General features: G+C 59.0%; 1 protein-coding gene across 4 annotated transcripts; it reads right to left on the reverse strand.

Moving 5' to 3' along the window:
• Window positions 1-1,494: 1,494 nt before the first annotated feature.
• C1qtnf1 (C1q and TNF related 1) lies at window positions 1,495-24,046 on the reverse strand. 4 transcript variants are annotated; one of them, XM_069992849.1, is made up of 5 exons: window positions 23,992-24,046; window positions 23,620-23,728; window positions 6,724-6,892; window positions 4,531-4,670; window positions 1,495-3,933 (listed from the first exon to the last, which is right to left on the reverse strand). In XM_069992849.1, the coding sequence occupies exons 3-5, from the start codon at window positions 6,876-6,878 to the stop codon at window positions 3,383-3,385; spliced, it is 846 nt and encodes a 281-aa protein (XP_069848950.1). In that variant the 5' UTR covers window positions 6,879-6,892; window positions 23,620-23,728; window positions 23,992-24,046; the 3' UTR covers window positions 1,495-3,382. The 4 variants fall into 4 exon arrangements, with proteins under 4 accessions (XP_069848950.1, XP_069848949.1, XP_069848952.1 ...); XM_069992848.1 differs by lacking the exon at window positions 23,992-24,046 and having other exon boundaries at window positions 23,620-23,981; XM_069992851.1 differs by lacking the exons at window positions 23,620-23,728; window positions 23,992-24,046 and adding an exon at window positions 15,775-15,792.
• Between the last annotated feature and the right edge of the window lie 1,133 nt (window positions 24,047-25,179).

The following is a 25,179-nucleotide window of genomic DNA, read 5'->3' on the forward strand; positions in this document are numbered from 1 at the left end:
CTGAGTTGTCAGCCGTTCCTCAGGCCTTTTGCTAAAACACGAATATATGTATTGCAGCTGAGTTTGCACATCTGAGTTTGCAGACACTGGAATTTCTTTAGCTGGAGACAGGAAACAGGGACAAGACCTGTTGCAACAAACTGTCGGACGTGCCGCACAACTCTGAAAAGGCCAGCCTGCGGGGCCCGCCATAGGGACAATGCTGGGAAAGTCCCCTGGGAGGCAAGCACCGTGTGTTTATGTGTTATGAAGTCTCCAGGGCCCGTCCACAAGCAGGAACAAAGTACTGTTTGGAGAGAGAGTGGGGAGATGAGAAATGTCAGCATTGGGGGGCTGCAGGGACTTCAAAGGGAAGCTGAGAAAGCTCTGGAGAGCGCACGCTGCCTCCTTCCTCTGGGGGTGCAGTGGTGGAGGGGAGCAGGGGGGCATTACCACTGCACGGCGGGAACCCTGCCCTTCCAGCACCTTTGGGAGAACGCTCTGCCCCCCCCCCCCCGGCTGGCCTCTTGGGCCTCTGTGCCGGGAAGCGGCCTGAGCCCGGAGCGAGCAGCGCGCCGCGCCCACAGCCTCACCTCTGGCTCCAGCCCAAAGCCGAGCACAGCACGTGGACTCACCCAGCACCGGGCCAGGGTGCGGGCCAGCTGCCCGCCAGCCTGCTGGCTCCTGCTTCCGAGCTGGCTGCTGGCTCTTGGAGAAGGGCCTGGCTGCACACCCAGTTGGCCAGTGGTGAAAAGAAGAGGAGGAACATCTGTCCTCTGCCGCTCGGGCAGGGCGGGGGCTCCCGACCGGGGCACTCAAGACTGTGGGGTGTCACGGCGGCCGTCTTGTAGCCTCCTCCTGCCAAACATGCACACACCCTGACCTGGGGTGCTGGCAGGTGTGGCGTCTCTGGGAATACAGTGTGTACAGATGTGACTGGGTTCAAGATCGTCCTGCATTCGCGGTGGAGCCTAAATCCAATAACAGGTGTTTAAACAAGAGACGTTGGGGTGAGGCCCACAGGAAAGAGAGGCTGGAGACTGAACGGGGGAGCTAAGGAACGGGGGCGGGGGGGGGTGCGACTGGAAGCTGGGAGGGCAGGAAGGAGCGCTCCCAGGCTTTGGAGGGGCCGCACCTCCGTCGCTGGTGCAGGACCCGTTCCTGTGGTTGTCAGCTGCGGGCAACGCCGCCCCTTTGTGACCCCAGCTCCGAGCCCCTCGCACGGTTGCTCAGGCCGTGAGCCCAACCAGAGCACTAAGTCCACAGCATTTTGCTTTTCCCAGGAGCTGGGGCTGCTCCTGCGAGGGGAGACGCACACCCCCCTGCAGGCAGTGGGGGAGGGGAGGGAGGGGGGGCAGGCAAGGCAGTTCAAGGCCCAGCCTGTGCCCAAGTATAAAGCTGAGCCCCCTCCCATTCCTGGCCCATCCCAGGGTTGAAAAGGGGGACTGGATTCAACGAGCAAACAGAAGAGGCCGGACGCTCAAGCACAGATGCCAGGTTTAATGTTTCCTGGAAAGGGCGGTGGGGTACGGGAGAGCCAGGCAAGCCCCGCCCGCCGCGTGCCCGCAGCGAGGCACAGACAGGCCCGCAGGCCCGCAGCAGACCCCGGACACGCCGCTTGGAGCATGCGGCCGGCAGAATCCTTCAAGGGGACACATGTGGACCCCGCACCGGGCATCCGGGCCCCCGGAAGAAGGAAGGCTCGGTCACCAGGCTGAGCAAAGGAAACCCCCGGTGGGGGGCTTAGGCGACCAAAGCTGGTAGCGAGCGTGACCCTGAGCGCCCACTTGGCGCGGGACAGGGTAGCACTGTCAGCTACTGTGCACAGGGCATCCGTGGATGCGCCAGCCCGGCCCCAGCGGTCCCAGGACAGCCTCTGACAGTCACTGCCCACTCAGGCGACTCTGAGCCAAGCGGTTGGACACCTATCTCCCGCCCTAGGAACAGACAGGGGCGGAGGGATGCTCTCCAAGCCCTCGTAGCTCTTCCCTGCTCCGGGGTCCAGAGACAGTCCCTCCCAAGCTGCCAAAGGCTGCTGGCCACGAGACCAGGTGAGGGCCCCTTCCATCTGGACGATTCCACCCGCCTGGCTACAAATGAATGTGGCAGATGCCGAGGTGCAGAGCAGGGAAGAGACAGGACTGGGCGCAGTGTGAGGTGCTTTGATAGGAGCAAAAGCAAACACCCAGGGCCCTCCATGGCCGGCCAGCTGGGGAGGAGGAACGAGGCCTGAGCCACGGGGCAGGCCTGGCGATCGCGCGCGTGGCGCCTCAGGGTGGCCTGGAGAGAGGGGGCGGAGCCTGCAGGCCCCACGGGCTTTGCTGCTTGTGGATACAGCTAGGGGTCTGGGAGCCTGTGAGGCCCCTCCACCCACAGGTCCCCAGGCACCGCGGTGAGCAGGCCGTGTCTGCCAGCCAGGAGCCAGCTGCAGAGGGCCAGACGATCCCTCTGGGGAGCTATTTTTTTTTGGGGGGGGGTCAGTCGTGGGGCTTGAACTCTGGGCCTGGGCGCTGTCCCTCAGCTCTTCAGCTCATGGCGAGCGACCTACCGCTTGAGCCACAGCGCCACTTCCGGTTTTCTGTTGGTTCCTTGGAGATAAGAGTCTCACGGACTTTCCTGCCCGGGCTGGCTTTGAACCGTGATCCTCAGATCTCAGCCTCCTCAGTAGCTAGGATGACAGGCGTGAGCCACCAGTGCCTGGCTGGGGAGCTGACTCTTGGCCCAGCCCTAGCCTCCTCATGGCTGCACTCAGGAAGACCCACGTCACCTTGAGAAAGGCCACGGAGGTAAGCCCACCCCGGAAAGCCAGAGGAATTTTCTGGACCCCGCAGCCCCTCCCTGGCCCAGGAGTTTCCCTTCCTCCTGGCTCCCATGCAGGGTCTCCGCACCTCTCCCCAGGACCGCTGACTGGAAAAGCAAAAAGAACAACTCGTTTTCTGTTTTTCCTCGGTGGTTTACTTTTCTCCCTTGGAGCCTTCAGCAGTTGCTCAATTGCTTCCAAGATGGAGAGCTGGGCAGTTCCTTCGGCAAAGCCCTGGCTGCTACAGGAGGTGCTGCAGGGTCGCTTAAGGCTATGTACACAGAAGGGAGCTGGAGCTGGAGCTGGAGCGGCCGGGAGCTTCTCACAGGCCAGCCCGCCCCGATGACTTCATCCATCCTCAGCTCGCTCCCAACCAGACCCCGTGTGACCCGGGGTCACACAGCCCTTTTGGCTTCTCACCAGCCAGGGGCGTCTTGCAGAATAGAATGCCAAAGCTAGGGATGCAAAGGCTGAGAGAGCCAGGGCTGGGCAGAGAGTTGCTAAGCCAGCCTGGTGCAGACACTCAGGATCTGCAGGGCACAGCAATCCCCCCCCCGGTGAGAATCCCAGGATGGGGCGGGGCGGGGCGGGGCGGGGCATCCACTAAGGCTCGGCGGCCGGCTTGACCAGGTAGCCACTGAAGGTGATGTAGGTGTCAAACTCGTCGCTGAAGATGGCGTTGTCCCGCTCACCCTTGAAGAGTCGCACCCACACCTCGTCCTGCTCCCGCAGCTCCAGCATCAGGCTCTGGCTCTGCATGATGCTGCGGTCGCTCACCTGCGCGTACAGAATCACCATCTCCTCCGCGTTCCTCATGATGTGCAGATACGTCTCTTTCTGGTTCCACGTGTGCACGTTGAGGCTGAAGAAGTAGATGCCAGGCACGTAGCAGTAGAACTTGCCGGTGAACATGTTGAAATGGCTGTAGAGGTTCACGAACTCCGTGTCGAAGACCACCGTCTGGTAGTAGTCGTTGCTGTGCAGTGGCTTCTTCCGGCCCACCGAGAAGGCCGCGTAGTGGTTCTTGCACCGGTCACCAGGAGACCCCATCGAGCCCTTCTGCCCCTTGGGGCCCGCATGGCCCCTGGCGCCCGCAGAGCCAGTCTTGCCATACTTCCCTTGGAGTCCTCTATCTCCCCGGTCGCCCTTCTCTCCTACAAGGGACAGAAACACTGCCTGGGTGTTGCCCTGGTTGGACGTCATGGCTCTGACGTGATCTCAACCTGAGCCCTGGTGGATTAGGAGTCTGCCATCAGTCAAGCTAGTAGACTCCATTTCCAGGGTTGATCTATTTCCATCCAGGAGCAATACTTTTTTTTTCTCTTGCTCTCTCTCTCTCTCTCTCTCCCCCTTCTGGAAAGCCTGGCAAGGATGAAGGAACATATGGGTTTGTCCACAAGCAACAGGCTGCATGGCCAGGCCCAGGCTCTCTCCAAGCAAATGGGCTACAGATGTCTGGGGCTCAGCTCAGGGTCCAGGGTACAAACTTCCTCCCAGGGCTGTACAAGACAGAAAGCGGGCTAGAGAGACCAAGCCACCCAGCAAAGAACTCAGAGAACCCAGACCTGCGGCCTGAGGCACCCCTCCTGCTCTTGTTCCCGTGGGCTCCTCCCTGCCAACCTCTTCTCCTGGAAATGGGTCACAGCTTCAAGATGGGAGCTTCTTACTCCCCCCCCCAGCCACTCCCCCAGATGGCAGCTGGGCCGGACTCCTGTCCCCTCAAGTTCCGTCCTGTCTCTGCACCCGCTGACCTTTCAGGATTGTGATGTTGATCTGGGGTGCGGGGATGGCCTGGTACACGGGGGTCCCGGGGTCACAGCAGCGGTAGCACCGGGAGGCGGGGGGCTCCTCGCCCTGCCTGGAACTGTATTTTTCATCATTTTCTTCCGCTCTGAGGAAATTGAAACGTCAGAGTAAAAGCCACACACCCTCAGGGCCCGGGACTCACCTCTCACCTGCTGCCCGTGAGTCTTGTGGGCCTGGGGTACCCACCTTGCCATGCCCCGGGCGGGGGGGGGGGGGGGGTCCTGAACCAAACTGCAGAAAGATCTCACCTCTTCCATTATAGTGCAAATGGAAAAGGCAGCAAAAACCTGAGCCCGCAGGACAGGTTTGCTCCGAGATGCAGGCCATCATTCCCTGCGGGCTTCCCCAGAGGGGAAGCCATGTGCTCCCCTGGCCCATTTGTGAAGCTCCTAGCAGGGGCACGGTGACGGCTCCATGCTGCCACCTTGGGGCGCTGGACAGCATTGCATGATGCCGCGAGCTTGCCGCTTGTGCTGCGCTACAAACCTGCCTAGAGTAGCAGCAGAGCCCCCCTTAATCCCGGACCATCCAGGCTCGAGTCAACATACCCTGAGTTTATCCATTTCCTGAGCTACAGACCTTCAACATCGAACTTCACACCAGCAATCTCTAGTTCAGCATTCAGGGGACCCACAGATGTCCAAAATTGAAGCCCCAGAGCCTTCTGTGTGTGTGTGTGTGTGTGTGTGTGTGTGTGTGTGTGTGTGTGTGTCTGTGTCTGTGTCTGTGTCTGTGTCTGTGTAGTGTGTGTGTGTGTGTGTGTACGTATGTGCGTGCGTGCGTGCGTGTGTGCTGGTACTGGGGCTTGAACTCATGGACTAGGGGATTGTCCCTTAGCTTTTTCATTCAAGGTTGGCACTCTACCACTTGAACCACACCTTCACTTCTAGCTTTTTTTGCTGGTTAATTGGATATCAGAATCTCATGGACTTTCCTGCCTGGGCTGGCTTTGAACTGTGATCCTCAGATCTCAGCCTCTTGAGTAGCTAGGACGACAGGTGTGTGCCATCGGCGCCCAGCTGGGACCTTCTCTTTCCAAACATTTCCAGTATCATCCCCAAGAGGCTCATGGAGCCTTCTGCCTCAGCACTGGTCTTACGTCCACACCCACTGGGTCCCAAGGAGCGAGCCCCTGCCCCAAGGTGCCCCCAGGACTGGACCCCAGGCCCTCATGGTCTCTAACAAACCAGTGCTGTTTGGACCATGCTCCTAGATTTATGTCTCCCATGATCCTCCATCCTTCCTCACACTTCCCTCCAGCACTCCTTCTAGAACTCCACAGAATGCAAACCTCCCTGTGACTCCACATTCCCTGCTGAGGGGGACCTCAGCGTTGACCCCCCCCTCCCGGCCTGCCCTGCTCCCCGAGATGCACACAAGCATTCTGACTGCCTTCTTCTCCTGCACCTGGAAGATCCCCAGGTACTCTCTGAAACACAATTCATGCTGCCGGTTAGCCTTCCTAGATCTCACACCTCCCTCTTCTGTGACCCCAGCACCCCTACTATGTGCAGAGCCTGCCTGGCTGCATGTGTCTGTTTCCTTACAGCCAGGGGGCTAACGGATGTCATTCTACTGCTTCCTTGGTGCCTAAGGGGTGTCTGACTGACAGCAGGCACTTGATCGGTTCATGTTTGTTACATTAAAAACAAGAGAGAAGCTGGGCACCGGTGTTTCACACCTGTCATCCTAGCTACTCAGGAGGCTGAGATCTGAGGATCACGGTTCAAAGCCAGCCTGGGCAGGAAAAGTCCATTAGATTCTTATCTCCGATGAACCACCAGAAAACCGGAAGTGTGTGGCTCAAGTGGTAGAGTGCTCGCCTTGAACTGAAGAGCTGAGGGACAGCGCCCAGGCCCAGAGTTCAAGCCTCATGACCAACAAAAACAAAAACAAAACACCACTAGCAGACGTGCTCTCCAGCGGGGTTAGGATGGGCTTGGTCAGGATCAGACACGAATCCCAAGTCACCGAAAGGTCCTGCCTTCCTTCAGAACCAGTCTCCCCAGGGACGGCTCCCTGGTATTGGGCCTGCCCTTTGGCTCTCCCCGAAACCCCATGCTTTGTAGTACTATATACCCTAGTCTTAACCTGGCCAGGGCCGGAGCTCCTGGGCACCGGGCATCAGCGCCCCTCACCTCTTAGAGTGGTCCGGCATGGCCAGTGGCTCTTGGGTCCCCTGCAGCTCCTGCGGCTCCTGCTGGTCACGTGGCACATGGCTGAAGACCGGGCCCCAGGCAAAGGCCAGCAGCAAGCAGCATCTCAGCACCCGTCTCCATCCAGAAGAGCCCATCTTCCCCCTGGGCCCTGGGGGGAGACACACACGAGGAGAGAACCGGTCACAAAGCAGCAGCAAGAGAAACAGCGCACCGCCCATGCCACCAGGAAGTGCTCGGCCACACTGACGCTGCACACACACGTGTGCACACACACACGCGGTCACACGTGCACCTGCCCTCACACGACTGTGCACAGGTATGCATTCACATACAGACATGTCTACACATACACACACACACACACACTCACATGCACGCCCATGCCCACACTGGAGCCTCGGCCCATTGCACACCACGGAGCACAGCCCTTCTCCACCGGGCCAGACACGCAGGAAGCAGCGTGCACAGCCACTGGGCCCCTGACCAGACATGCAGGAAGCAGCGTGCACAGCCCCTGGGCCCCTGACCAGCAGCGAACACAATCCCAGATGAATCTTGAGCACTCACAGTCCACTTCTTTTGCCTCTGTGTGTGTGTGTGTGTGTGTGTACACACACGAAGGCCGAAAGCTGCTTTCTGTCACCAGGGGGCGCTTCGTGGGGCTCTCTAGCATTTAATTCGGGGAAGGTCATAGCTCGCTCAAGCAAGCCCTTGACTCCCACTGGTTGGTGCTTTAGGAACAAGCTTGGGACAGACCTTCCCCCTCCAGCATGAAGACCATCCTAGAAACGTATTCTTGGGGATTCCCCAGAAGCCTGTTGGGGCGGCACTTGGACTTGAGCTCGGCACAGCATCCCTTTGCTTTCAGTCTTAAGAGCATCTCCCCCAGTTCATCTGGGGACACAGGAGGCCTGCCCGTCTGCAGCTGGAGCCGCTGTGCCCGCACGTACCTGTCCGGCTGGGGAAACCCTCCCCGGAATGCGCTTCTCACCTTCCTAAATACAACCCAAAGGTGAAGTCTGACCCTCAGAAGACCCCACCCCGTGGCACCAGCCCCCCTGTTTGAGGACAAGTCAAACCCTCTGTCTGATTTCTCTAGTTGTTAGATTAATGCGGCCTTCCTCTCCTTGGAGGAAGCCGCCACCTCTTTCCCTGCAGTCCTCACCCAGGGGCTTTGTCCCCTGTGAGGAACAAGGCCCTGGCCCTGACCAGGATGCTCAGACATGGCTTTTCCTCTGTGTGTGTGGGGAAGAAGAGGCCTGGGCCCAGGCCCACAAGGAGCAGGAGCTCAGTCCTCCTGGAGGCCAGGGGCAGGAGCTCAGTCCTCCTGCGGAGTCAGATGTGAGAGGAACGAGAGGGAGCTGGCCATCCTCTGCCCCACCCCACCCCGCCCCCCTCCATCTCTGGCACACACTTTGGTATGCATGGCACCTCCCTACTTGCTTTAGAAGCTCAAACAACATGCATGCATGCATGTGTGTGTGTGTGTGTGTGTGTGTGTGTGTGTGTGTTTACAAGCATGTACTCAAACCATCCATCCATCCTGAAAGGGGCTCTCAGGCTCTTTGGCTATACCACGCACCCTGTTTCTCAAACACGGCTGTACACACCCGGGCAGATTGCCGCCAGTGTGCAGATCCCGACTCAGCCAATCAAGACCAGGACCTTTCTCCATTTCCAACTCATGCCTGGGCTGCTGGCTACCATTTTCACACCAGCTTCTTGCCACTCCAGCTCCTGGCTCCCATCCCCTGGCCTGCATCCCTCCTCCTTCTCCTCCTCCTCCTCCTCCTCCTCCTCCTCCTCCTCCTCCTCCTCCTCCTCCTCCTCCTCCTCCTCCTCCTCCTCCTCCTCCTCCTCCTCCTCCGCCAGGAGCACCTTTGTCCTCCTCTCTTCTGCTAAGATGCTGTAGAAGGGTGGAACATGGTGCCCAGCACTGCCCTGCGACACCACACACGGTGTGTGTGAGTCCTTACGCCCACCCCAGGGGTTAGGGCTGGGCACGAGTAGACTCAACCTTGAGCGCCTCTCAGGCGAGCTAACCCCACGTGCACCCCGGGGAGTCCTTTAAGGAGACAACAGCCATTCACTATTAAACAGCCGCTTGTGCCTGAGAGAGCAAAGGTTCGGGAAGTTAGCTAGGACTGTCTCAGAGGGGCAGCTGCCCTTCAACTCCGCCGGGCTGACCTCAGGTGACCACACTTCCTGCCTCCCCAGCCAGCCAGCCTGCAGCACCTCAAGTCCCCCCCCCGGCCCCCGAGCTCTCCCAGACTTTGATTTTCCCGTCGTCCCAGACCATAGAGACTTTTGCTTGGCTTTGAGATTGCTCCCAGCCAGGCGGTGCGGCCGCCTTCCTGTCTGGATGTCTGTCCCCTCGTCCAGCCTTGACCGGCCCCGCATCCCTCAGCCGCCTGGCCCGCGGTGCTGCTCAACAAATATTTGTCAAGTCCAGTTCTTGAAATCTGTTTATTTCTCTATTTCGGTATTTCCTGTTTGGGGTTTTGCTTTGTCTTTTTTTCCCCTTGGTGCCTTGTTAATTATTCTTTTTGTTTTCCTTGTATGTGTTAAGCTTGCATCAGTTTAAAAAAGGAAGTTTTCTTTAAACTTGTTTTTTTTTTTTTTGGTTTTTTCTTTTCTTTTCTCCTGTAGGTGGTTCAAGGATTTGTGCGTACGGCCTCACGCCCGCTGGGCAGGTGCTCTACCCGAACCACACCTTTACCTAGACCCAGGCCTCCTCCTTGCGCCTTCTCCATAGGTAGGATGACAGGCAGGAGCCACCAAGCCCACTTGTGTGTTGAGATGGGTTCTGCTAACTGTCTCGTCCATGTTGGCCATAAACCTGAATCCTCCTCATCTCTGCCTCCAGAGTAGCTACGATGACAGGTGTGAGTCACTGCGCACAGCTGCTTTAGTTTTCTTTTCAAGAAAGGGTCTTTCTAGGCAACTCAGGCCAGCCTCAAAACCACTAGGTAATCAGGATATCCTCAGATTTGTACGGGGGCTTGCGCTCGGGAGGGCCTGGGTGCTGTCCCTTGGCGGGTACAAACCTCGGCCTCCCAAGTGCTGCGATTCCAGGCGTCTTCCACCACACCTGGCTTACACTGGCTTCTGGTTTTGGTTTTTTTTTTCTGAATTTGAAACAATATACATGCCTTTTGATAAATGCAAATATAGTGGAAAGTACCAGCAAAACCCCATGGAGTTTTGGCCTTAGCAGTGTTGGTATTTGGAGCCAAATCCTTCCTTGTTGGGCACTGTCCTGTGCACTGGGGATCTCCAGCAGTGCCGTGAGCTCTGCCCACTGTGTCAGTTAGGACACACACACATTGGTGACAATACAAAACTGTAGACTTGCCCAGTGTCCGCCCGGGGGAGAACCGTCCCCAGCAGAGGGACAGTGCAGGGTGTCCACGGAAGCAGCGGTCCTGAGGGCTCATGCCTACCCAGCCTGACAAAACAGACCTAGCACACCTAGGTCATGAAAGGTGGATGGGCCCAGGACCCAGCCCCAGCCTGGTGAGAGCGGGCACTTCAGTGACGGGGGTGACAGGCAGAAGACAGGCAGGGCCCGGCTCAGGATGAGGGCGAGCTGGTGCAGGCTCACCCCATCACCTGCTCTGTGTGCCAGGGAAGGCCAAGACTGAAAACTTTCCCTCTTCATCACCATTGTGTGTGTGTGTGTGTGTGTGTGTGTGTGTGTGTGTGTGTGCACGCATATGTGCCTGCGCACCTGTGTGTTAGCACCGGGGCTTGAACTCAGGGACCAGATGCTGTCCCTTAGCTTTTACACTCAGGGCTGGTGTTCTCCCACTTGAGCCACACCTTTACTTCTGGTTTTTTGCTGATTAATTGGACTTACCTGCCCTGCCTGGCTTTGAACCTCGGTCCTCAGGTCTCAGCCTCCTGAGTAGCTAGGAGGATAGGCGTGAGCCACCGGCGCCCTGACCTATTCATCCCCATCCTTAGCTCCATTCTACTAAGTCCTACTGCAAGGTTGGCATCGTGGCATTTGGTTCATTTTTGCCACACTGGGGTAAGATCGGTGTTTCCCAATACAAACCAAGCTCGGCTGCAGATCGCCATTCGCAATTTCCAGCAAAACCAAGTCTTCCACCCGATAGTGAGCCATGAGAGGAACGAGAAATGTGCTCCACACAGCACAGACACGTCCGGGGCGGCGGCTCAGGACAACCACACCAGGTCAAGTCCAGGGTGGCGGCTCAGGACAGCCAGAGCTGGTCAGTCAGTGGCCCTGCTGATTCTGGACCACATGCTCCTGAGTCTGGGCTGCACTGACATCAGAGCAGTGCCACAAGACTCAAGGCCTTTCTTGCCTTTCTCAAACCCCATATGAGCGGGATGTTCTGGAAACTCTTCTCATTTCTCCCACCACCAACTCCCTCAGTCCCCTCCTCAGTCCTCCCCTTCTGCCCCCCTCCTCAGTCCTCCCTCTCTGCCTTCACCTTGGCTTGGCCCCAGCAAGAAGGCTCCCTTTTCAGAAGGGGGATGGAAATGGAGCTGTGGCCCAAAGTGATAGAACACTAACAAAACAAGTTTAGGGAAAGTGCCCAGACCCTGAGTTCAAGCCCCAGGACACACACACACACACATACACACACACACACACACACACACACACACACAAAGGAGAAACCAAGTACCTTACGAGACCTAGAGGAGGACGGGAAATCAGAGGCACGTCTGTGCCGGTAGCTCCCTCAGACAGACCCCACGTGAACCTGCGGTGGAGCCTTCCAGGAGGCCACGTGCAACCGAGTCCTCCTTACACATAAAATGGGTCCCGTGGCTCCTGACCGCCGTCCTCAGCGTGGCTGCCCGCTGCCCGGGGACTCCCGAGCTCTGGGCTGCCTGTGTGGGTTTGGTCCTTGAGCCCCACCCAGCCCAGGGCTGTTTGACAAGAGCATTTTGTAAACATTGTTTTGTCTTTAATCCTCATCGGGTGAGCAGCTGTTCTGAGAGGCAGAAACCTGTAATCGCCCCAAGCTGAAAGGAGTCTTGGAAGGCAAGTCAGAGCTGCTCTCTCAGGTGGTAACCGAGCAGGCCTGGCTTGCCAAACGCCTGTGATTTGCCTGACATTGTATGAGAGCTTGGGAGCAAGTGATCCAACCATAAATTAAATGTATTCCTGACCTCAACAAGATTACAGTCCTGAGAAGGAAACAGACAAGTACTCCATTATAGCTGAATGGTAAATGTTACATCAGCGGGAGCGGGGTGGGGGGGGGGGAGGGGGGAGGGCAGGGAGCACGCTCAATCTGGACTCTCCGGTGCAGTGGCCATTAGCCATGTGTGAACGTGAAATCCACTCGAATAGGATAGAATAAAATTCCAGGGGTAGAGCCCTTGCTTAGCATGCCTGGGGGGCTGGGGCTCTACTCCGAGCACAAACAAATAATATATGAAAATACCACGTTCGATCCCTTCCTTCCACCAGTCACATTTCAAGGTTGGGCCCACTCCATGGCAGCTGGTGGCCGCCATATTGGGAAGAACATGGCAGTGTTGCGTCAAGTTCTGTGGGACAGCTCTGTTCTAGATTAATGAGAAGTTGGAGGGGGAGGAAGTAGGAGCCATGAATAAGCAGCGGGCCAGAAATCTGGGAGTCATTTAGACTCCTTCCTCCCGTGCATCCGGCTCATCTACCCCCGCTCCCCCCCCACCAGCCCTCCTTAATAACCCGGGAAGGTCAAGTCTCCTCCCTACTGTTCACTGGCATCCGATGCTTTCCAGGGGGCCCTGTGTTCTCCAGCCTCAGCCCACCCAAGGCAAACCCTCTTGTCTGGCTTCTTCTGGGGCCTGGACACCATCCCCAGAGTTTATACGCCTGTGCCAAGGGAGCGTTGGCACGAGCGAAGACTGCATCCCACGCTTGGAGGCTCAGGTCAAGGATCCAGTGTCCCCGCCTGGCTCAGCTCCTTGACCAAAGCCAATGTTCTTGCTCACGGCCATCCTCCCTCCACCTTTGCCGCAACCATCTCAGAGGACCCGTCTGCTTGCCCTCTCCTTCCATGCCAAGTGGAATTGTTCCACTGAGGAGCTGAGAGCCCCCAGTGACTGCAGGATTTGGATTCTGGGGTCCAAGGGAGAGGAACTACATTGAGGAGCCCCTAACCCTGGTGGCCATGAGAATTTCCTGAGGAAGTCAAAATTACCTGCCTCTGTGCTTTCTCCCCCCCAAAGCCATTCACGGCCCTAGTTACCCGCTCCCCAAACTAACGTCGTGACAGGAGTCAGAGCAACTTCTAGTGGTAGGTCCTGCCTCTTCCTGGAGAGAGGAAGCCAGGAGAGACTCACTGCGGCAGGAACTCAGCCAAGGCCGGCCATGTGTCTGCCAGGCATCAGGCGCTGGGGGCACCTGACCGGCCCAGACCAGCCCACAGTACTGTGATCGGCTCCCGAGAGAACAAAGATTTCCTATCCTCACATCACCTCCCAGCTGGAAAGCCCGGGGCAGGCAGACGGCTGCTGGGCAGGGGGGGGCAGGGGGGGACTCGTGCCAGGTGGCACTCCCCTCACCCCTCCCGTACCAGCAGTGCCAGCACCCTGGGGGCCACCCCATCAAGACCCAGGGAGGAAAGAACTAGAAATTCTCCGCTGCCCCGCCCAGCCAGGCACAGGCAGCACAAACACAGCTCTTGCGTTGTGGCCCCAGGCCTGGACATCCTGAGACGGTTCCCAGCACCGAGAACTCAACCACACCTAGTGGATCCCAGGTCAGGAGTGTGATTCACCCCACAGCCAACGGCCCTGCTGCCACCTGCTCCAGTCCAGACCCCTGAGGAGCCAGCTGGTGGCACCCAACTCAACTCTGAGTGCTCAGAAACACCTGATGGTCTTCACTGTGGGCTGCGACTTCATCTACACCAAGGCTGGACTGCTGGTCTCCTCCTCCTCCTCCTCCTCCTCTTCCTCCTCCTCCTCCTCCTCCTCCTCCTCCTCCTCCTCCTCTTCCTCCTCCTCCTCCTCCTCCTCTTCCTCCTCCTCCTCCTCCTCCTCTTCCTCCTTTCTCCTCCTTCTCCCCCTCCTTTCTTTTCGTTTTGTTTGGTTTTGAGGCAGGTCACACTCTGTAGTCCAGGTTGGCCTTGAACTCAAGATCTCCCTGCTTCCACCACCCCCAGTGTGGGGACTATGGTCAGTGGTCACCGCACATACAGACCCAGGGGCTGCTGGTCCCTGGTGGATCTTGACTGGCAGATTCTTGATCTCCCCCACGAAGACAGCGGCTTTCCTGGACTGAGTCCTTGCCTCGACCCCTCTCACCCCAAACCCTGCCTGCCTGCCCGCCAGGTTCCAGCAACTAACACCCCAATCCCACCCCAGCCCTAACTGGCAAGAGGCCACAAGCCTGCACCCTCCAAAACACCCAGCACACAAGGATGGTTCGATCCACTGAGACGAGACACAATAAAACCTTCTGTGAGCCACGGGAGCCACATTTCACGCTCCCATGGGACCAGTGGTGGGCAGCGGGGCTGAGGGGACCTTTCTTCCCTGGCCGGAGGACTCCCCGCTGGTGCTACTCTGTGCTGTGTCTCCAGATTGCAGGGCACTGACTCTCTGCTCTGCCAGGAGACTCACACGCGCCCCCTCCCCCCCCGCCGGCTCTGCCCTCCTCACCGCTCCTCCTGCAGCTGGAGCTCCACAAAAGACACCTGCATCCCCAGGGGCCTAGGTCAGGCCCCCGACACATCTAATCCACCCGCGCCCCTCCTCGCCCCATCTCCTCCCCTCTCTGCGGTCACCCCTCCAGCTCCCCCCTTGGTTTTGGGGGTGTCTGTGATAATAAAGAAGCGGTTAAACCCTGAGGTCTCTGCCCGTGTGGATGGAGCCTGTCTCCACCTTACTGTCCTCTCGACACACCTGCCACTCATCACGCTGAAATCTGCCCTTGTCTGGATGCGTCTCCTGATGACACCCACCCCCCGTCACTGGCAGCCCCATTCTGTCCCAGGAACCCTGAGCTCTGGGAAGGTGGCAGCCGGGTCCCACGTGCCTGTGTCTCCAGCATCTAAGAAATGTTTTTGTAAGTACTAGAGTTCGAGACTCGGGGCCTTCCTTGCCTTCATTATTCTTCAGATAGAGTCTTGTGCTTTTTGCCCGGGCCTGGCCTTGAAGCAGCACCCTCTCCCTCCCATCTCCCATCTCTCCTACCTCCCAAGCAGCTGGGATTACAGGCATGAGACCTCGAGAGCCTCCTCACCTCTCAGCCATTCCCACAGGAGCCACCAAGCCCTCAAGAGCAGGTCCCTGACAGAGTCCCAGGGAACACCACCAAGGCCAGCAGAGCGCTGAGTCTCAGGGGTGGCCTGGAGCTACACCCCAAGCGCTCTTCCTCTCCACGCTAGGAAGCCTCCTGCTTCCAAGAGTCCAACCCCAGACCTCCTTAGCCACAGCTGCAAACGGGAGGCCCTCCAAGACTACTGTCCCAGGAGATGAACGGGACAGCACCCACACAATGGAGGCCGAAAGCAAGGTGGTTGATGAGGGTGAACTCACCGGGAGGGAGGGAGGGAGGAAGGGAGGGAAAGAGGAAGGGGGAGGGAGGAGAGAGAAAGGAGGGAGGAAGAGAAGGAAGGAGGGACAGAGGGAAGGAGGAAGAGAAGGAAAAAGGGAGGGGGAGGGAGGAGAGAGGAAGGAGGGAGGAGAGAGGAAGGAGGGAGGGAGGAAGAGAAAGAAGAAGGGAGGGAGAGGGAAGGAAGAGAAGGAAAGAGGGAGGAGGAGGGAGGAGAGAGGAAGGAGGAAGGAGGGAGGGAGGAAAGAGGAAGGAGGGAGGGAGGGAGGGAAGGAGGCAGAGGAGGGAGGAGAGAAGAAGGAGGGAGGGAGGAGGCCAGACTCATCTAGCAGCACCAAGCAGCACCCTCTGTGGATATGACAGAGAGAAATGCATGCTGCAGACTCGTACCCCTCCCCACAAGCGTGTACAGATTCACACTTGTGCACACACACACACACACACACACACACACACACACACACACACACGCATGGAAGCCCCCGAAGGCCGCCTACCTGGCTGCTGGCGGCACCACCCTGAGTAATGGAAACATGGCTGCTTCCTGTTTTCTTATTTGGGCTTCTATAGGCTGTTTTTTTTCCCTCTCTCTCTCTCTTTCTAAGAGTCTCGTAATTTTTTTCACAGTAAGTACACATTATTTTCCACTTAGAAAATGACAGATGCGCCCCACCCTGGGGACCCAGGGAGCATTTGATCGATTCCAGGGAACTTGACTGTGCATAAAAAAGTAGATAGAGGGGGCGGGGTGGTGGTGCCGTGGCAGATTTGTGGCTCACGGGGCCCCATGTGGGATGCAAGCCAGCGAGCACCGAAGCCTCGTATTCTTCCACTCATTCACTCAACAAGCATTTACTGACATCTGTGGCAGTCTGGGCCATGGCCTGAACAAGAGGCAGCCGGGCTGGGGCTATGATCCTAGTCACTGAGGATCACAGTTCAAAAACAACCCCGGGCAGAAAAGTCCTTAAGACTCTTGTCTCCAGTTAACCACCAAAAAGCTGTGGCACAAGAGACAGAGCACCAGCCTCGAGCAACAAGACCTCAGGGACAGCACCCAGGTACTGAGTTCAAATCCCAGCACCAGAAGAGAGGGAGGGAAGGAGAGAGACAGAGAGACAGAGGGGGAGAGGGAGAGGGAGAGAGAAGGGGGGGAGAGTGAGAGAGAGAGAGAGAGAGAGAGAGAGAGAGAGAGAGAAAGAGAGAGAATGAGAGTGCCCCCTACCCACAGGAAGCTGCTGGGCTCAGGTTTGGGGAGCCCCCTGATTGGCTGGCTTATTTATAGCTGACTACTGCCTGGCTCTCAGGGAGATGTCTGCCTGTTGGCCTCTAGTCCATTCATTCAGAAGCAAAGCATTGCAAAGCACCACCTGCCCTCCAGGCACAATGCTGGGTGCTGGGTGCTGGGTGGCCTGGACCCTCTTCGCAGATGGAAAGGGCTAAGATCTCTGCAGTGGTGCCATCCTGTAACCTTCTCCTCCTCCTCCTCCTTCTTTTCCTCCTCCTCCCTTTCTCCCTCCCTCCCTCCTCCTCCTCCTCCTCTTCCTCCTCCTATTCCTCTTCCTCTTTTCCTCCTCCTCCTCCTTCCTTCCTCCTTCCTCCTTCCTCCTTGCTCCTTGCTCCTTCTTCCTTCCCCTCTTTCTCCTTCTCCTTCCTCATCCTCCTTCTTCTTTTGGTGCTGGTACTAAGGTTTGAACTCAGGACTTTGCACTTTCTCACTTAGCTTTTACACTCAAGGCTGATGCTCTACCACTTAAGCCATGCCTCTGGCTTTTTTGCTAGTTTAATGGAAGGTAAGAGTCTCAGGAACTTTTCTGCCCAAGTTAGCTTCGAACTATAATCCTCAGATCTCAACCTGCTGAGTAGCTAGGATTACAGTACCTGGTGTGTTTTCTCTCTCTCTCTCTCTCTCTCTCTCTCTCTCTCTCTCTCTCTCTCTCTCTCTCTCTCTCTCTCCCCTCCCTCCCTCCCTCCCTCTCCCTCTCCCTCCCTCCCTCCCTCCTTCCTTCCTTCCTTCCTTCCCTTCTTTTTCCAACACTGGGGTTTGAACTCAGAACTCAGAGGCTCAAACTCACTAGGCAGGCACTCTATCTCTTGAGCCCATGCTTCCAGCCCTCTTTTGCCTTATTTATTCTTCAGATAAAAAAAAAATGGACCATGATCCTCTATTTACAGCCTCACGTGCAGCTGGGGTCACAGCTTCGCAGGCAGGTGTGTATCACTGTGTCCAGCTTGTTGGTTGGAGATGGGGTCTTGCTGACTTATTGCCCCAGCTGGCATCGAACTGTGATCCTCTGGATCACAGAGGATCCTCTGTAATCCTCTGTGATCCTCTGGATCCTCTGGATACTTCCTGAGTAGCTGGGATTACAGGTGTCAGCCACCACACCCAGCTCCACCTGTTAGTACTTTAACACCCATCCCTAGAGCTCAACCGTTTGTGTGGGCTGGGAAACAGAGTAATCTTCACATCCTTGCTGCGACTGGAACCAGGACCAGGACCAAGCTGGCATCCTGCCAGCCAGAACGAATGGCAGAAGACATGTGGGTATAGATAGAAGGAGAGGGGCCTGTCTGTCCATGCCTCTGGAGACTGGAAGTCAGTCATGACTGGATACCACTAGAGGGGCCACTGGGCAGGGACATATGGAAGCAGAGCACACGACAGCTGGGTGAAGGGTGGACTTTGGGCCCTCACCTTCTTCCAACCTGCCTGGCAGCCTCCGTCCAGTGCCTTTACCAGGTAAGAATCAGAGGACTAGAGGACCGGGAGCTCCTCAGCGTGGAGCCTCACCGGGCCCAGGCCGGAGACCCAGAAGCTCCCGAACCTCTCTGCCGCCCCAAGCCCAGCTGATCCTCCCTTTTACTCTCAGAACTCTGCCCAGCATCCACGCTCTGAGACCAACCCCGAGACCTGTGGGCCAGAGGCTCAGGCCCAGTACCAGCCTCACCCACCCAGGCGCCCCTCGGCCAGGGCCGCCCCTCCCAGCCCCCAGGGCCGCCCAGCGGTGGCTGGTCACCAGATGCCCCACTGCCAGGGGTGGAGTGCAGCCCCAGGGTGGAGGACGTGTGGTTTGCCACCATATGTGGCTTTGGCTGTGGCCCCAGCACGTCTGACCCAGCCCCGGGCACCAAGAACTTGGCCTCCTCTGCCCTGCCCGGCTCTTTCGCAGGCCTGGCCTGGACCCCCGCCTCCCTTCAAAGGAAACTTCTCCCGGGTGCAGGAAGATGGCCAGACACGGGGCCCAGCGGGCCCAGCCCGCGGCTGCCCCACTCCACGCAGGGAAGGGTGCCCGAGGCGGGGCTGCGGGGCGCGCTGGCCGCAGGGGCGGGCCAGGGACCCTCGCCCGCACGACCCCGCGGCCCTGGAACTCCGCCCTGGCTAACGGGCAGAGTGAGGGTCGCCATGGCTCTGAGAGCTTCTCCTGCCGGAGTAGCCACACACAGACCAGACCTGGGCCAGAGCCGCCCGGCTCTCGGGGCCCACCTGGCCCGGGTGAGTGCCTGCGCTCCAAAGGACCTGCCCCGCCCGCGAGGCCCCGCCCCGCGAGGCCCCGCCCCGCGAGGCCCCGCCCCGCGAGGCCCCACCCCTGCGAGGCCCCGCCCTGTGCACGGACCTGCCACTGCCTGGTAAGGCCGGCCCCGGACCTGCCCCGCCCCGCGAGGCCCCGCCCCGCGAGGCCCCACCCCTGCGAGGCCCCGCCCTGCGCACGGACCTGCCACTGCAGGTAAGGCCGGCCCCGGACCTGCCCCGCCCTGTGAGGCCCCGCCCCGTGAGGCCCCGCCCCGCGAGGCCCCGCCCTGCTCACGGACCTGCCACTGCCCGGTAAGGCCGAGCCCCGGACCTGCCACCTCCCCCGTGAGGCCACGCCCCACTCATGGACCTGCCACTCCCTGTAAGGCCCCGCCCCATGGCCTGCCACGCCCTGTGAGGCCCCACCCACAGGACCTGCCCCTCCCCTGTGAGTGCCTAGGCCCTCAAGGACCAGTTACTCCCGCAGTGAGGCCCCGCCCCTCGATGCCCCGCCCTGCCCCCGTGAGGCCCCGCCCCTCGATGCCCCGCCCTGCCCCCGTGAGGCCCCGCCCCTCGATGCCCCGCCCTGCCCCCGTGAGGCCCCGCCCCTCAAAAGGCCTGCCACCCCCCAGGAATGGACCCTGCTCCCTCACAGGGCCTGTCACTTCTCCCTGTGAGGCTCCACCCCCTCACAGCACCTGCCACTCCCCCAGGAATGGACCCCACCCCCCTACAGGACCTGCCACTCCCCCAGGAATGGGCCCCGCCCCTCACAGGGCCTGCCACTCCCCCAGGAATGGACCCACCCCCCTCACAGGGCCTGCCACTCCCCCAGGAATGGACCCCACCCCCCTCACAGGGCCTGCCACTCCCCCAGGAATGGACCCACCCCCCTCACAGGGCCTGCCACTCCCCCAGGAATGGGCCCCGCCCCTCACAGGACCTGCCACTCCTCCAGGAATGGGCCCCACTCCCCTCAAGGGTCTGCCACTCCCCCAGGAATGGGCCCGCCCCCCACAGGACCTGCCACTCCCCCAGGAATGGGCCCCAGCCCCCTACAGGACTTGCCACTCCCCCAGGAATGGACCCCACCCCCCCACAGGACCTGCCACTCCCCCAGGAATGGGCCCCGCCCCTCACAGGGCCTGCCACTCCCCCAGGAATGGACCCCACCCCCCTACAGGACCTGCCACTCCCCCAGGAATGGACCCCACCCCCCTACAGGACCTGCCACTCCCCCAGGAATGGGCCCGCCCCCCACAGGACCTGCCACTCCCCCAGGAATGGGCCCCACCCCCCTACAGGACTTGCCACTCCCCCAGGAATGGACCCCACCCCCCTACGGGACTTGCCACTCCCCCAGGAATGGGCCCCGCCCCTCACAGGACTTGCCACTCCCCCAGGAATGGGCCCCGCCCCTCACAGGGCCTGCCACTCCCCCAGGAATGGGCCCCACCCCCCTACGGGACTTGCCACTCCCCCAGGAATGGGCCCCGCCCCTCACAGGGCCTGCCACTCCCCCAGGAATGGGCCCCACCCCTCACAGGACCTGCCACTACCCCAGGAATGGGCCCCACCCCCCTACAGGACTTGCCACTCCCCCAGGAATGGACCCCACCCCCCCACAGGACCTGCCACTCCCCCAGGAATGGGCCCCGCCCCTCACAGGGCCTGCCACTCCCCCAGGAATGGACCCCACCCCCCTACAGGACTTGCCGCTCCCCCAGGAATGGACCCCACCCCCCTACAGGACTTGACTTGCCACTCCCCCAGGAATGGGCCCCACCCCTCACAGGACCTGCCACTCCCCCAGGAATGGGCCCCGCCCCTCACAGGACCTGCCACTCCCCCAGGAATGGGCCCCAGCCCCCTACAGGACTTGCCACTCCCCCAGGAATGGGCCCCACCCCTCACAGGGCCTGCCACTCCCCCAGGAATGGGCCCCGCCCCCCACAGGACCTGCCACTCCCCCAGGAATGGGCCCTGCCCCTCACAGGGCCTGCCGCTCCCCCAGGAATGGGCCCAGAGTTTTACTGGGCAGAAGTTCAGCATTTTACTCCCAGGCTTGGGAGGGGAAAGGGCACTGATAGTGCAGGTCTGTCTGCACGTCCTGTGGTTAAGCTCAGGACAGAAGCTGCTAGGGCCAGGGCCAGAGGCAGGGCTGGGCCGGGGCCAAGGCCAAGGTGAGGGACAGGACCTGGAGGCTAGGCCGTGAGGTGGTCTTCCCAGGCAGCCGGGGGTATGGAAGGAAACACACTGCAGCTCATGCTCCTTTGACAAACTTCTCTCTGGTGTAGCCAGAACATTCCTTGCGTCATGTGAAGGGGACAGGGAGGTGGCAGGGTCTAGGAACGGCCCTGTGTGACTTGACATTTATGGTGTGTAAAACAGGAAAAAATAACAACAGCTCTCTCGGTAGCCGCCACCCAGCTCGAATGTCTCTGGGCTGTCAGTTTCTCCTGACTTGTCAGGCAGAGTCCGCTACCGGACAGAAACTAAGACTACCAGAACATCTTCTTCCTGCCTGTCTGGCCTCATGCTGTGACCCCATTCTCTCCTAAGCCAGCAGCCCCCTCTAGCCCTGACCCCAGGAACTGGGACCCACCGAAGCGCCTGACCCCTGAGGACAAGACGCAGATGCTCAGCTGGTGTCCAGTGAGGACGCCTGCGGCACGACTGTTTCCACGAAGTTCTTTTCATCTTTGTTTTGATGGGTGACGTTCAATGCCAGAATATTTGGTTTGTGAGTCATGCTAATTAGGGCTGGGGGAGGGGCATAAGAAAGAACAGCAGAAAGGGGCATGTTCCAAAAAAGAAATAAAGAAAAATGAATGCCGTGCTGGTCACCCTGAGCAGGAAGCTTATATCCGGGACGGCGTGGGGGCTTCCTTGGATCCTGCTCAGGAGGACATCTCTCACTGGTGGGCAGCTGTGTCCTGAACCTGGACCCAAGGCCACATTTCTCTCCCAGGACTGCCAGGAGCACCTCCCTTGGCAGGTAGCAGGGAACTCAAGACAGCAGGAGGGGAGAGAGGGAGAGAAAGAGAGAGAGACAGACAGACAGAGACAGAGACAGAGAGACAGAGACAGAGAGAGACAGAGACAGAGAGACAGAGAGAGAGAGAAAGCAGCCAGTGCCCCTGGAAAGCAAACCTACTGTCCTTCCTGCCCAGCCTTCTCTTTTGGAAACTGGAGCAGATTCCCTAGACTGCATGGAGAGTTCCCAGCATCAACGTGAGGGGATGAAGACTAGATCCGCAGATCAGATGAAGAGGATCTAGGGTCCCCTACCCCACTGCCTCTGGGGCACGGGGCAAACCATGAGCCCCTCTGAGCTTCCCATGGGCCAGAGACTCCTGGATGGATGATGGAAGATCAACAAACACATGCTTCATTCTGCTGCTTCTTGCCACTGCCTGGGCTGGGTGCTCGCCAGGCCCCTCTCCTGTTGGACGAGCGGCGGCGGAGAAGCCCCCAGCCTCCCAGCTCTCCCCGGTGAGCAGGACTCTGAGCAGGCGTGCCGGAGGACACGCCGCCCCTCCCCGCAGCACACGTCACAGTCTAGTGTGTGTTAGTGGCCATGCACGTGTGCTGCACAGCCTGCCGGGAAGTGTGTACTTTCTGCACTATTAAAAGCAGAGCGGGGCCTGTCTCTCAGGACGTCACACGCTCCCCAGGGATCCAGGAAGTTGTTTCTCAAGACATTTCTCATTTTCAAAGCTCCAAAAAGTATGCCCCATGGTCTCCCCACCCCTATACACTGAGAGAGGCAGACAAGGCAGCGGCAGGGCCACTGCAAGAGTAAATAAAGCTTAGCCAAATACCAGGGACTCTTGCCTGTAATCCTAGCTACTGAGGAGGCTGAGATCTGAGGATCAGGGTCAAAAGCCAGCCCAAACAGGAAAATCCGTGAGACTCTTATCTCGAGTTAACCAGCAAAAAGCGGAAGTAGAGCTGTGGCTCAAGTGCTAGAGCGCTAGTCTTGAACTGAAAAAACTAAGGGAGAGCGTCTAGAACCTGAGTCCAAGACCCACTACTGGCACCAAAGTAAATAAATAAACAAGGTCGGGAAGGAGACTAAAGCTGGAGGAGAGAGGAGGCTGGGAGCAGCCCGGGTGGGCTGCAGGGGTTAGCAAGGTGGGGTGCAGGCTAATAGGTGGGGACCACACCTATGCCACTGGAGATACGTGGAGGGCTGTGCGGAGGCTGGGGGAGGTTTAAGATTGCAGCCCCAGCCCACCCTGGGGTTCCTCTCAGCCTATGGCGGTTTCACAGTTGGGGGGGGAGAGACTGTTCCTACCCAGCCCATCTGGGTACCGTCCGGGACACACAGACAGTGGGATGCCAGGCAAAGTCCACCCTCCCATCCTGTGCCAAGGCCCAAGTGGGCACAGACAGCCCGAGATCGGCCTAGGTAGCAGATGGGTGTGGGGTCATGCGGGGTGGGAGAGAGACGCTTCCAGAGGTACGGATGAGTACACACGTATGCCTTTCGCTTCCGTAGGAGAGTGTGGCAAGATCAACACGGCGGGGGACGGACGGGCTGTGAGTTCTGCAGAAGAGCCTGCCTCCCTCCCAGTCAGAGGGAGCCAAGTCCCGGTGACTGGTGGGGGGGGGGGGGTCAGCCGGCATCCGTGCACCCGCCGCCCACTAAAACTTCTCACCTCTGTCTCTTTGCCACAGCTGCCAACCCAGCCCCTCCCACCTGGTACCTTGTCCACCAAGAAGGTGTCTGCTTAGTCCCGTGCTGGCAGCAAGCTGGAGCCACGGAGACAGGAGCGGGCTGGAGCTGGGGTGCAGCCCCGGCCCCCACGGCTGGGTCACCTACCTCCTTGCAGCTGAGCCGGTTCGGCTGAATCTTTCCCGTCTCTCTCCGTCTCTTAGCGCATCTCCAGCAGCTAAACCTCCTCCGGGCCAGGTCGGCAGGAAAGCACAGACTTGTCCAAGAAGAGAGAGAGAGAGAGAGAGAGAGGAAAAAAGTCCCCTGGGGAAGAGGCTGAGCGCGGGGAGGGCCGGATGTGAATGCAGCAGCACCTTTATCTCCCCGGCTAGCTCCAAGGTCTCTTTGGCCAGAAGCGGAAACGTGCCTTCTCAAAAGTCAAGGAAGAGAGGAAGAAAGCGGGACAAACACACAAGGAGCAAGCAAACCCCAGCCAGATGTGAGCTGCCCGGAGCCTAGAATGCTCCCAGCGCAAATTACCCAAACAGCAGACGCCGAGGATTAACTGTGTGTGTGCCCAGCCGGCCGGCCAGCCCTCCCTGCTCTGGCCGTGCCGGGGAGCCAACCAGGCTGGAGGAGGCGTGGGCAGTCTCGTCCAGATGTGGAGATGGCTGGGAGCCCAGGACAAGGACGCCCGGCACAGGCTGAGGGTGCCCAGAGAGGCTGAGGACCCCAAGTTACTTGGTGGAGGGGGATGGGCTTCCTGGAGCCCAGGTGGCCAAATGCTGAGTTCAAACTGTGGCTGACAACCCCCCACGGGGTCTCAGGTTTGAGGGTGCTCCTTGAGTACCTGTAGCAGCTTGTCAGATTGTGTTTGTGTGCGTGCGAGCACTTCAGAAAGCGAGGATCCATGGCTTTGCTCAGAGTCTGCTGCAAAGGTGAGAAAGGGCCAGGAACCCATGGCTCACACCTGTAACCCTGGCTACTCAGGAGGCTGAGCTGAGGAGCAAGGTTCAAAACCAGCCTGGGCAGGAAAGTCCAGGAGACTCATATCTTCAGATAACCGGAAAAAAAGCCAAAAGTGGAACTGTGGCTCAAGTAGTAGAACATCAGCCTTGAGTGCTAAAGTGAAGGGACAGTGCCCAGGCCCCCAAGTTCAAGCCCCAGTACCAGCAAACGCATACACATGTGCACATGCACACACACACACACACACACACACACACACACACACACACACACACACACACACACACACGCCAGAAAGGAAGCCTCTGCCTAGAAGTTTCCATCTCCTGAAGAACTCCATGACTGGGACGGGGGTCACTCTGTACATTTCTCAATCTTATTACTCAAGCATCCTTTCCAAACTAGCACGAGTCTCCTCCCATGATGCCCCTGGCCTGGGGCCCTCCATCCTCCATCCCCAAATCTGAGTCACATAACTTGTGCTGGAGTCTTATCACCCCACCAGAAGAGGGAGGATCTAGCCCCAGGAGAGCACACTGCTCTGCTGACACCAGGGCTTCATTCCGCTTCCTCCCAGGCCTGCCTCCCACTTCACTCCCACCCCGAAGCAGCGGTACCTGTTCACACTGGCTCTGCCCCCCCAGCGGCCCCCACAATCTGGGTAGGAGAGGTAAAATCAGGGCTGCTGGTTTGGGATGCCCACCCAGGACACAACAACAACAATAACAACAAAGGCTGCGTTTGGCAGCTTCCTCCCTT

Source organism: Dipodomys merriami, unplaced genomic scaffold, assembly GCF_024711535.1.
Source record: "Dipodomys merriami isolate MVZ:Mamm:240054 unplaced genomic scaffold, mDipMer1.0.p SCAF_42, whole genome shotgun sequence".
Lineage (NCBI taxonomy): Eukaryota > Metazoa > Chordata > Mammalia > Rodentia > Heteromyidae > Dipodomys > Dipodomys merriami.

Excerpts from the sequence above, each read along its gene's own strand:
- C1qtnf1 (XM_069992849.1), bottom strand. The coding sequence starts at position 6,878 with ATGGGCTCTTCTGGATGGAGACGGGTGCTGAGATGCTGCTTGCTGCTG. Across the intron at positions 4,671-6,723 it reads ATGCCGGACCACTCTAAGAG|AGCGGAAGAAAATGATGAAA; the intron begins GTGAGGGGCGCT and ends CAATTTCCTCAG. Across the intron at positions 3,934-4,530 it reads CAACATCACAATCCTGAAAG|GAGAGAAGGGCGACCGGGGA; the intron begins GTCAGCGGGTGC and ends TGTCCCTTGTAG.